Raw genomic sequence first — 13,157 nt, 5'->3', positions numbered from 1 at the left:
AATGTGCATTACATTTACACGCACATTCACACTAACAGCGAAGACTACCATGCAAGCCAGTTAGGGGTTCAGGGGCTTCTCACAGGAACCTTGACATGCAGCCAGAAGGAGTATGGGATGTCGGATCAGGAACCTTATGATTCCAAGACAGCAACAGGGGTAGGCAACTCCCCCCCCCCCCCCCCCCCCCCTGTAGTATCTGGCCCGTGAGATAATTTGGAGAATACGATATTTTTTTCAATCAATCAGACAGACAGTCTCACATGTAAGCTATTATGTCCAAATTGAGAAACTATCCCCACATAAAAGAAGGATTATTATACTTATTATAACATACTGATACTCCATGTTGAGCCTGGCAGTACAGGGAGAGCAGCTGGCATGGGGGTGAAAACAGTCTTATGTTCATTTAAATTGAGATATTTCTCTAATTTGGCCGTTAAAAAAGGTCAACATTTCTCGCAACTCCGCCCTACGGGTGGCGCCGCAGTCCGGCCCCCCATATAAAGTACTGGACAGATATTGGTCCGAGCACAAACATAGTGGCTGACCCCTGGACTATAATATCTTAAATATTTTTGTTGATCTATTTTCTGAACACAAAGTGAGCTGATGAGTGAGACTTCAAGCCCAGGTTGGTTGAGAATATCAAGTTCCATCTTGCTGAGCATAGGAACTTTCCTAGGAATCAAAATCAGCACTCATCAAAGCTGGTGAAATTTGTCTACAAGTCCAGTACTAGCCACCGCTGTGGCAGGCAGTCAAATGTGATCACAGATCAACGAATGCCTTCTATTCTTATTTTGGCAACTAAGAAATAAAACTGTTGTGATCTTATGTTTATATCTACCAGCCGTTATGACCAGTTGAGGGCTTGTGCCTCTCAGTGTAGCCCTGATGCCTTCAGTTGGAGGGAGAGTGTGCTATTTTAAAAGATGGAAGTAACTTGAGATGCTGGGAAGCCTGCCTGCACAGCCAAACATAACTCCAACAACTATCTTGCTATGTCAAAGAAGTCTTCTGCATATGACTATGGAGAGGACGCTGGATAAATCCCTGGAAAATGTTTAACTTGGAAATGGAACACCCCTGAAATCACTTACCAAGCCTAAGCCTACTCTATTGTCTCATTGAATAAGAACAAGAAATCATATAGGCATACTGGAAATTATTTTACAACTTGAATTCATTAGCAGGCATTCCAAATCTATCACGCAATGTCTGGCTTCACAGTGAAACCAAATCAACAGATAAAAAAAAAAAAGGAGGACAGGAAAATAATTTAGCCCATATTATAGACTAAACTGCATACTAACCTTCTGTCTGTGCAGTGTACCGGCAGTAGACATTTGTCCACACAGAGAAATGTGTCAAAATGTGTCAAGTAAACTAACACAAATACACAATCAAATACTAAAAGACACAGTGACACCACAACAGAACAGTCCTTTGAATCTGTCTACAAATCCCCAACATACAGTACAGTGCAAGTGCACACACATACTAGTGTACACCAGTGGTTCTCAACCTGTGGGTCGGGACATCCAGGGGTTGATTTTGAGGGGGTCCCCACTGACAGTGAAGTGACATGTTAAGGACTATTAAGACCTTTTTAATGCTCAAAAAAGAAAGAAAGAAAGACCATGACTGCATCCAAAGTAATCAACAAACTAGATAAAAACTGGTCAAACAAAGAATATTAGAAAGAGGCTAAAATGGCAAAAAAATAGCAGATCTACAAGCTCTGCTATTTTCACAAATCTGTGGAACCGAGTCAAACTGAATGTATTGACTACAATTCCAAGAGCTTTAGGTGGCAGGTCCCCAGTTTAAATATGATTATTTTGGGGGGTTATGGCCTAAAAACGTTGACAACCACTGCTGTACACAGAGTTTTATGGTAATCGGACACGTGCCATGAATCATGCGTTCATGATTCATGGCATTTTGTGCAAAATGGGCAACTGGAAGATAGGCATATAGCCAATAGGAATGAAAATGTTTAAATCTGACAGATACGATACGACTTAATCAAATGATGGCAGACTGTATAAATTTGTGTTAGGTTTGGTCAAAATCTGAAGGAGCTAAGAGCCACTTAGCAAAAAGTGTGTTTTGCAAAAATCGTCTTGTTTATATCACCACCATGAGGCAAATTTGAAAAATAAAAAGGTTCTACAATGGGAGTGTGCATGCAGTTTCACGCCAATCGGTCCAGCAGTGCCCGTGATCTCTGCTCACAGACGGAGGGATAGACAGTGATAATTGGTACTCAGCTTGGCTAAAATGCATCTTGTTTATGTAGTACGCCCTTACACACCGGTTGCTTATAATATCATTTTACTTTTGAACTGGCAACTTCTCTCTTCTTGTATCTCTTCATGTCACCTTTCTTTTTGATAGATGCTAGTTTACTATATGCAGATCGTTTTTCTTTTTTTCTTGGCCACATGCAGGTTCATTATTAACCTGCTATCTTTCTTTCTTTAGAGGCACTACTCTGGATTCTACTATTTTTGCACCTTGTTTTTTGACTAGAGTTCATTCATACTTATTCATCAACCCTTATAGTAAGTAAGTTGGTTTGTGAGAGCAAATTACTAAATAATGGAACAAAGAATCTTTGCTTTTATGCTTTGCAAAGGAATCAATTGACACTTCTCTACACAGAAAATGAGTCCATTTATACTCTCAATGTTAAATTAGATTTACAGCATTTAAGTGAAAAAACTTGTGTACCAATTCGTGTGAGTTTTGGACAAGATCTGTAGCAGTAGTAGCAAAAACGGTGTTTTGAAGAAAACACATTATGGCTGTTGCCACGGATACGGTCAAAATCGTCATTACAATGGCAGTAATCTGGCATGAACAGGGCCTATACTGTATTTACGTTGTGTGATCCAAGGAGTTTAGGGAAAGAAATATGTTGATTGTGTGACCTACGGTTCAAGAGTTAAGCCCTAACCACAACAAAGGGTCAAGACGGTTTTAGCGTTGTCCCTGCGGTGTGATATGTCTTGTTGCACGTTGACCCTAGTGATTCAACACATGGAATTCAATGGCCCAAACCACACCAAAGGGTCGAGACGGTTTTAATGTTAACTCCTTGCAACTGTTTGGATCCAAGGAGTTGCATGGTGACCCTTTGGTGTGGTTAGGGATTTATAGGCCAAAACATGAAGTAGGCTGTTTTGGGTTGTAAGTTCTTCCTTGACTTAGTGGCAATGTGCGTGCAAAATTCCCAGCAATTGGGCACTGCATTCATGATGCGTGGCATTTTGTGCAAAAAAAAACAGCCACCCTCACAAACTTTGGAGACCAATCATAGCCAATCGGAATGGAATGTGAGAAATATGACAGATAAAAGTGTTGATCACATAACTAGGCTACAGAGATAAATTTGCACGAGGTTTGGACAAAATATTTGTTTTGCTAAAATCTGTCTCATGGTAGTGCTGGTCGATTTGAAAACTTCCTTGGTCTACTGGGAGTGTGCGTGCATGGTTTCCCACTGATCGGTCCAGCGGTGCTTGTAGCATGTCGTGCAAAACAGGCCCCTCCAGCAAAGTTTGAAATCGGAAATAGAATCAGATACATTTTGTTCACATGACTCCAGAGATAATGTGTACCACTTTGGTTGAGGTTTAGATAAAATCAGTAGGAGAAGTAGCAAAAACTGTGAAAAAACACAACATGGTGGAAACCTGTTGGCGTGGCTTATTTGGGGAGTTCTGTAATGATCTAAGCAATCCAAGACAAAGGGAATTTTGATTCTATGCCTTATGGTTCAAGTTATACTGTAGGCAAAAACGTGAATTGGTCTGTTATAGCGCCACCATGAGGCTGATTTGAAATTTGTAGTGTGGCATTTCCTCCTTGGCCTAGTGTGATTATGTGCGTGCAAAGTTTCACGGCAATCAAACGCTGTGTCAATGATTTGAGACACTTTGTTCAAAATGGGCCACTCCTGCAAACTTTGGATGCCAGTTTTAGCCAATCAGGATAAAATGTGTAACATCAGACAGATCCGTCTTGATCACATGACTAAGATAATGTGTAGTGATTTGTGTGATGTTTGCACAACATCAGCAAATGCTGATCGGAGCAATATGCAACCGCAAGAGGCGGGATCAACGTGAGACTGATGACGTCTTGAATCGCTGCAACGGCGCAAATGTACACACAAACTAACAAGACTACAACTCGAAATTATTATGGAGATATCAGATTTTTGTCCCGCTGCTTCTAGTTCATCGTTTCTGCTTGAGAGAGACCAGATGCAGGCAGGAGGAGGGAACTGGTGAACTAAATACTGCCGCAATCTGGCAGAGTCAGGTTAACTCAAAGTGGCTACTGGCCAATCACAGCAAGTCCTTAATCAAACACATAGACACATGGATGGACAGAGGCGAAAACAACTTCTCTGCCACGCCTTCGGCCTGGCGGAGTCAATAAATACTACATATTCTCTGACGTCATGATTCCCACTAGGCAAAGTAGGCATGGTACTGCATGGGGATAAGCTTTCTGACAGATCTCTTACACCTGTCTCCTTTCCTTCTAGAAGACTCTACAGGAGGTTGGACAGATCTACTGGCAAAATATGGACTGGAAACTATGAAGATGGTCGTTCCAAAATGAGGTAGCCACAATTTTAAAACAAAAAAGTGACACCTGGCATCAAATTCTGTGGCAGGCTTCACAGATTGGATCCATTTCATATTTTAGAATTGTTCAATGATCAACGTCGGGTAAGGAATAAAATATTAAAATATTAAATTGTTCCAGGGATCCCCCAGAAGCAAAGATTTGAAATGTTCACTTTAAATATATATATTCAAAGATTTGCAGAGATTTTCATGAGCATGGCAGTGATGCGATATGAGTTTGCACAGGTATATCTCAATTTTGAATAGCATATACCCGTAGCTCAAATCTAAAATGACACAGATGCTTTCCTGGTTATAGCTGTAGCTGTAAAGAGGCCAAAAAAACCCCCATTCAAACCAGGTTCATGAGGTTTCCAACACCGATAAGATGTTTATGCATCACGCCACATCCAACTAGAAAAGAATAAAGGGGATACTGATTGGAGGTAGGTGAGTGACAGGGACAGAAATGACATAATGTGTGACAGAGAGACAGCCCCCCCCCCCCTCCATAGTGAGAAAGCTCTGGCAGGTTGTGTTGTTGGGAAACTTTCGTCTAGCTACATACCATAGTCAATTATCAACACAAATTATTTCCTTAAAGGACCATTCTGGTATCTTGCATGTTTAGCTCTCGACTTGTCTTCAATTGACATATCCGGTAATCCTATATCGCATATTTTTAATTAACACTTCTCTTGAGGATGTGTGGGAATGGCAGTTTGCATTGATTAGATTGATGCACACAGGTGTCACGGTGTGTAGTCACTAACACACCCAACCCAGAGTCTAATTAGTTTGACAGAATACTTTTAGAGTTTAGTGCCATGGTTGAATATATATACATATATATATATATATATATATATATATATATATATATATATATATATAGCCTAACATTGTGGCAATTTTGAAAAATCATGAAAAATATTAAAGTAAACATTTTAAAATCTTTGCTTCTGCAAGTTTTCCTTAGGAGCTTATCCTAACCATATGTCCACGACAACATAATAACTGGTTATAATAGTTTGATACATGCTACTAAAGCAATTTACATTTTCATGTTTTTTTTGTAATACAATTTGAATTGAGTTGGCAAACATGTATACAGCATAGTAACCTGAAGAATAGTAATTTGATTACAAAACAATCCAGATCTACTTTATTATTCTTAGGCTACTGTTAGGATACTGTATAAAATACCAATAATTCAAACAAATGATTCTCCTGCTACACCTGATCAATGCTAATCAGTGTAAAATCCCTCTATGGCATTCTACAAAATAATTTGGTACTTTCTTTCTACCTAGCCATGTTCAGCGATGAGTCTTCTATTTTAAGCCATGACCTCTGTGCTCTCAACCAGTTCAGTTACAATCTTGCATGGAAACAAACTTAGCCTATAGGTTATAACTAGCTGGTGCAAGTGCAAGCTGTCTCAGTGTACACTCTGCAAAGCAAATACAACCCATGTGAAATGACATTAACTAATATGAAATGCAATTAATTTCATAATATATATATATATATATATATATATATATATATATAAAAGCGTGGGCTCCACATGCAGCTGAGCTGAGCCTGTGGGCGGCAGCAGCTGAGATGTTGCACTACTGTTGCTCTAGCTGTTCTCTCTCTCTCTCTCTCTCTCTCTCTCTCTCTCTCTCTCTCTCTCTCACCTCCATCCCCGTACGTTTCCACACCATATCCATCCTGCAGACCGTTACTCCACGTCCCCTCGTATCTGGCCGGCGTGTTCAGGCTCTGTCGGACTCCGTAGCGACCCTTAAATCCATGCGTCCACTCTCCTCGGTAAATCCACCGCCCCTTCGTCTCCACGCCGAGCCCGTGGCGTTTCCCCTGCGCCCAGTAGCCCTGGTACACGTTCCCACTGGGCCAGGTGTACACGCCGACCACCTCGAACCCGTTGGACCACGAGCCCGCGTACTCGCCCTGACCCTTGGGCCCGGTGCACAGGCCGTGTCCGTGGGCTTTGCCGTCCTCCCAGCCTCCACAGTATGTGCCACCATCGTCAAAATCGAACCGGCCGCCCGTCATTCAGAAAACGAGGATGTTCGAGGGGGAGCACTAGTTGCGCGGCGCCCGGGGGGATTCTGCAGGTTATAATACCTCCCGTGGTCCAAGTCGAAGTCCGAAGGTGGGAAAGTGCGGCGAGCGCAACGAAAGTGGGCTTCCGAGTGAGAGAGCGACCTCGGCGGGGGTCTGAGGCACCGACAAGCGATGAGTGATGGTCGCTGGGAGCATTGGTGGTTGGTTTGTTGGAGCGGGACGTGGGAGGGTGAGAGGCGGCCGCCACGGCTGCCAGAATCGCTCCACTGACGTGTGTTTTATGACTTCCCACACCCCCCTCTATGTCTGCCTGACAGAAGGAGGGAGGAGAGTCAGAGAGATGATGATGATGATGATGGTGGTGGTGGTGGTGGAGGAATCGGAAGCAATAAGCGAGCATTGACTGAGCAATGTGGGTCACACTCACATTATCCACAAAATATGATGATGATATTGATAATAAGATGATTTAGGCCTATGTATATATACAGACATTATAATTGCTTGCTTTATGAAACCCACAACCACCCACAACCCACTATTGTATCAATCAGCATAATACTGGTATGGATTTTTTTTTAAGAAGAAAGAAATAGGTTCGGAGAGGGGGGGGGGGTTAAAGGCTATTACTTTAACTACCCGCTGAGACAATCAAGTTAGAAATTATTTACAAGTAATGTAGCCTAGTAATAACATACAGTCAGTTCAACACTTGTATTGGATCAAACAGGTGTGCTGACTGCTGAAGACTCAATAGAATAAATTGCATATTAGCGACATCCTCTGGTACTGGGTGGGACTGCTCGCTCTCATTTCTAATCGACATGGTCAGGTTAGGAAACTTGAGACATACGCAAAATTAGTAGGCCTACTGCTTTGAATGCATGCCCATGTCATAGTCCAGATATTCTGGACAGACACCAGATGGAGCCTATAGTAGGGCCTACATTATGCTTATTGTCTCCACCAGGCCGAAGGCATGGGGGGAGAGTATGTTTTGCACTCCGTCCGTCCGTCCGTGTGTCCGTCCGTCCGTGTGTGTGTCCGTGAGCAGCTAATCTCCGGCACCGTTAACCCGGTCGATGCCAAATTTTGCACACAAACTCCCTGGATGCCAACGATGAACCTCTGCCCCAAAATTTCCAGAACGGCCTGTTATAGCGCCACCAGGAGGCCGCTTTGTGCAAAACAAGTTTTTGCACAGTACACCTACAGATTTTGTCCAAACATCGCGCAAATTGGTACACAGTCTCTCTAGTTTACTTTTGTTGCCCTTTTATCCAACCACCAGATGAAGGCAAGCTGCAATGTCCTACATTCCTATCCTGGTGGAGACCTGTGCCCAGAAGGGCACTTTTTCTAGTTCCTTTTGTGATGTTGAATTTAAAAACCAAGAAGCCAACATGTAATTTGTATAAATCCTGTTTAAATTAATACATATACACTGTGGCTAGCGGCCTAATAAATCAAAGCATAAAAAAACAATGCAATTTAATATACAATGTATAATGTGTATAGCCTAATCCTAATATAAAAAGACCTGACCTAATGAATGCTAGATCGCTGCAGAAACACACGTTTGAAACAGTTTTACAATATTGTAGAGAATGTAAACTTTGCTGCTAGAATGGTGCCCACATTCTGCAGAATTAGGAGGATCTTCCTAAATGGCCTCACGTATGAACTTATGTGGAAATCAGATCTGCTGACGACCACTGATATTCTTCACAAACTTAATAGGCATATTTGTTGCGACTGTAGGTCGCATTTAGTATGAAAACCTGCATCTCCCGTCCGTCTGCTTCATGACATTACGCCTCCATATATGGTCACACCTCGTGACATCACGCCTCCATATATGGTCACGCCTTGTGACATTACGCCTCCATGAGAAAGTCCAAATTTCATTCTGACCCCTCCACGAAAAGGCCTCGTTGTCCTGAACCCTTATCTATCATTTATACATTATGGATCAATAGTGTGGACTTAGTCTGTGGCATTCTGGTCACGCATCGTGACATCACGGCTTGTGACACGCCACTGTGGCTCAAGAGGTAGAGCAGGTCGTCCAATGATCCATGGGTCGGCGGTTCGAATCCCGGCTCCTCCTGTCTACATGTCGAAGTGTCCTTGGGCAAGACATTGAACCCCAAATTGCTCCCGATGTGCTGGTTGGTACCTTGCATGGCTTCCACCGCAATCGGTGTATGAATGTGTGTGTGAATGGGTGAATGTAATGCACAATCTATGTAAAGCACCTTGGATAAAGGCGCTATATAAATGCACCATTTACCATTTTGATCTGACCTCATCAAACCCTGTACACTGTCAAGACACACTACAGAATTCATTCCATATGTTGATCTTACCCCCATGCCAAAGCGCCAGCGCTCGCCCAGCAGTCTGCCGTCACCCAGGCGATGCCGCTTCTCGCCTTCAGGGCGTCTTACTAGTTTTTACTATACTTCAATAGATTTGAAGTATAACAAACATTATAGTTTATTTTGTGGTGTTATGATCATTAAGGTCTACTATTTGCACTATGATTCAACTTTTATATCTGCTGTGTGTGTATATATATATATATATATATATATATAGGCCTTATATGCAAAATTATAATTACCGGTATGCAATTACGTTACCACTGACCACATTCTGTGGTTGCAGGGCTTAAACATATGCTACTCGCACATAGTATAAGCCAAGAACAGAGGTGCCAGAGTACAAATTTATAGCTCTATAAATATATGTAACACCGCAAGGCGTCACTACATGGACTGTATTGGATTACTGTACTAAATCAAATGTAAAACTGTGTGTGTGTGTGTGTGTGTGTGTGTGTGTGTGTGTGTGTGTGTGTGTGTGTGTGTGTGTGTGTGTGTGTGTGTGTGTGTGTGTGTGTGTGTGTGTGTGTGTGTGTGTGTGTGTGTGTGTGTGTGCGTGCGTGCGTGCGTGCGTGCGTGTGTGTGTATGGACTAGCTGCCATTAGCTACCAGGGAGAGGGGAGAAAACATATCCTGTGTCTCGGCAGGGTGATTTGGTGATGTTTGAACTTGCACCACCTCCTAGTGTAAATAAGACATTGAATGTAGCCAATATTATAAGCAGTTAGGATATTGTTTCTGTCAACTTGTGATATTTATTTTCCTCACATGGATTAAGTCTGTCCATCCATCCTCTTACAATTGTTTAGGCCAATAACAGAATATATCTAATATAGCTATACCTGAGGCCCCAGTCTATGTGTTGAGGTGTCCTTATAAGCAAGACTTATAACCCCTAACTGCTCCCACTGCGCCACATGGTGCCCACTGCTCCTAAATAGCCAGGATGAGTTAAATGCAGGACAAATTTCACGTATGTACATGTACAGCGACAAAACAAATACACCTCCATAAATATAGCTGCTCCTGGGATCCATAACAGTTACTGTTGCCATTTTAAAAATAAAGGCAACACATTTACATTTTGACATTGTTGTAGGTATCTATTATGCCGATATTCTTATATAGAGCCTGTATTAGAGTTACTGACGCAGATGCAAGAATAGATTAACCTTCAGTTATTAGCTGGAGACCACTTCAAGATGCCATGGTATGGGTTCATGGGCTGTAGCAGCATTCATTCGCACAGAAGCACATATGGTGGTGATACAGTATTTAATTTGACCCCTTTCATTCAATGACCAATCAAGTCCTGCAGGTGGAGCCATTATCATGTTGGGAGAAACAATTTCCATGTGCCTTGTCTCACTGTGTGAGGATGAAAGTCATCAGTCAAAATATTTGAATTAATTGTCATTTACTTTCCAGGACAAAGTGGACATAAAGATTACTTCTATAATTGTACAGAGCCATATAACTCAATTCGGTAACACAGACAATTGTAGCCTATATTTACTAAGGCATTTCCCTATTGCCAGCAATCTGTAAATCAGCTAAACTATAGGCTTTTACCAATGTGTACTGGCGTATTATGCTATATTATTACCTATGCTGCTACAATGTCTGAAGGAAACTAAACAAATATACGTTATGTACCTGTAAGGAGAATCCTGAACCTTTGATGATGATGATCTTCTCCATAAACACTCTTTGTATTCATAATGCAACACCAACCTGTGAATGGGTGATCCCCAAAATGAACCATAACCTTGTCCTCCAACACTTTCAAAATAATTGACACAACGAACATGACATAACAAATCCCAACACATTCTCATGGTATAAGTAACAATAGAAATAAGCAATAAGCAAACAACCACAATTTGTGTGCCCGAGGCATGCTAGGGAATCCCTGTGCTGTATGCCATATTAATAGCTGGGACGTTACACTGTTGCTCATATCCGCTGGCTAAATAAAAGAACTAATCTACAATGACAGAAAATTGCAGCTCTATCAAGGTATTAATCTGGCTATAGTAGGCTACAGTTAAACCGGTCATTGTTTTGTAACCAATAGGGAGGTGATAATTATCTTCACTTTCACTTGGCGCAAGTTGGCGGCAGGGGCCACGCTAAGAATGGTAGGAAAATACTGTACAAGCTCAAGGGAAAAGAAAAACACACACATCAGTCACTGCATTTGTTGGAGAACAGTTCTGAGAAAGGAGCAGCTCGCACCCTTACATCTCTCTCTCTCTCTCTCTCTCTCCCTTATCAGACCTGGTGTGTGAGCTAGTGTAAACATTTGTGAGTTGCGTCATCTACTTTTATAGAAAGAGTGATTTCAGCAGTTCAGCAGGGCTTTTACCATTATGTCACATGTTGTTGTTGTTGCAGCAGCCTGCTATTGTTAAAGCTGAACACACACACACACACACACACACACACACACACACACACACACACACACACACACACACACACACACACACACACAGTCTTTTAAATGTGCTTCTCAAATATTTGCACGTCAGGATCTACAAATCAAATAATCAAGTAGTTGGAGCCCCAGACCCCATGTTAATAGATCTGGCAAGAGAAGTTTTGTCAGCACAAACGCCTTTTCAAAAACGACTTGCAGCGTGAGCTACACGCTACGACCTACAAGGTCGTAGCGCGGCACGAGCTTGTAAGTTGGGCAAATTAAGCTACATGTAAGTTACAGGTTTAAACTGTTCCTTGTTTTGTTGGGACTCCTGTAACCCCCTCAAGGACCCCTGACACCACTTTGAGAACCAATGTTTTAAATTCTACACTCCAACACTCTATTTTTGTGTCTCTCCCTCCCTTCATTCTCTCTTGGCCTGTCCGTAACAACCACTAACAGAAACACACCGATACCTATCTCTCTAAGAAAAAAAATCACACCCGTTTGAAGTGAGTGGTGCAAAAACACCACACACATAGCTCCGTAAGGGAGTGGTTGCACCACTCAAAAAAGTCCAGGCAGTGGTGAATGGAATCTCATCAGATGCCAGCTTAGAAAGTATAAGGTTAAGTATGAGCAGCCTGTGCAGATTGTTGTTTTAGCAGGTCATCCCAGTCTGTCTCCTGACTGATGCTCTGCCCTATAAATTCCCACTAGCTACAGCCATTACCCAGTCAAAAACGCATGCTGTACTGTACATTGCTGATGCTCGTATGTTTGTGCACCCACTCTATTACATCTGTAATTGTGTGTATGCATGTTCCGTATGTATGTAAATTGTGTGTGTGTGTGTGTGTGTGTGTGTGTGTGTGTGTGTGTGTGTGTGTGTGTATATTTTATCTTTATATGGTAGCAAAGAAACCTGGGTCTTCTAACACGCACGCACGCACGAATGCAGTCACGCACACACGCACACATGCACACGACCACACGTACACCGTACGTACGCACGCACACAGCAAATAATGTTTCTCTAAAATCAGACACTCCAAGAGGTTATGAACTCATGTGAGTAATGCATTTCTAGGGTTGGATACAGTTTGGCTTTTTAATTACTTTTTGGTCAAATATACCATTATTTTTTTGTGCACTTCTGCTGTCATTATTGTCATGAGAGAGGGCGTTCTGATTGTCATATTGAGTAAGTAAATGTGCTCGCAACAAAACCGGGAATGTTTTGCTTCTGAGATCACAGAATTATTATTGATAATATGATTTGACATATACAGTAAATAGCCTATTCGAACCTCCATCTGCATTCGCGGGCTTGATCAACAATGAATTATAGTTTATGATTCCAGGACCATTACAGAGAAGGACAAAAATAGTATTTTCTAATCAACAGAATATTTCAGGAGACTTCAAATAGAACGTGAGTAGCATTCAAATCATTAAATGAGTCCAGGAATAGAAAGTTACAGGCTGAGTTGTACACAATGAGTTTAGCTTTGGCCCGCCCTCCGCCACACCACAAAATAAAAAGTCAAGTTCATGACAGGTTGCTTTGTCAAATTGCCATACATTCACTCAGTAACTGTAACCATGGAAAGGAGAATT

General features: G+C 41.9%; 1 protein-coding gene across 1 annotated transcript in view; it reads right to left on the bottom strand.

Moving 5' to 3' along the window:
• Window positions 1-6,987, bottom strand: part of jph1b (junctophilin 1b) — a 28,556-nt gene extending 21,569 nt beyond the window's left edge. The window contains exon 1 of the mRNA XM_083782290.1: window positions 6,335-6,987. Within this exon, the coding sequence (XP_083638416.1) occupies window positions 6,335-6,713 (379 nt within the window). The 5' untranslated portion in view covers window positions 6,714-6,987. The remainder of the gene's footprint in view (window positions 1-6,334) is intronic.
• Window positions 6,988-13,157: the final 6,170 nt, after the last annotated feature.

Source organism: Protomyctophum parallelum (assembly GCF_964188405.1).
Source record: "Protomyctophum parallelum genome assembly, chromosome: 14".
In the NCBI taxonomy this organism is placed as follows: domain Eukaryota; kingdom Metazoa; phylum Chordata; class Actinopteri; order Myctophiformes; family Myctophidae; genus Protomyctophum; species Protomyctophum parallelum.
Note: the sequence above shows the minus strand (reverse complement) of the source record. Positions and strands in the feature narration are given on the sequence as shown.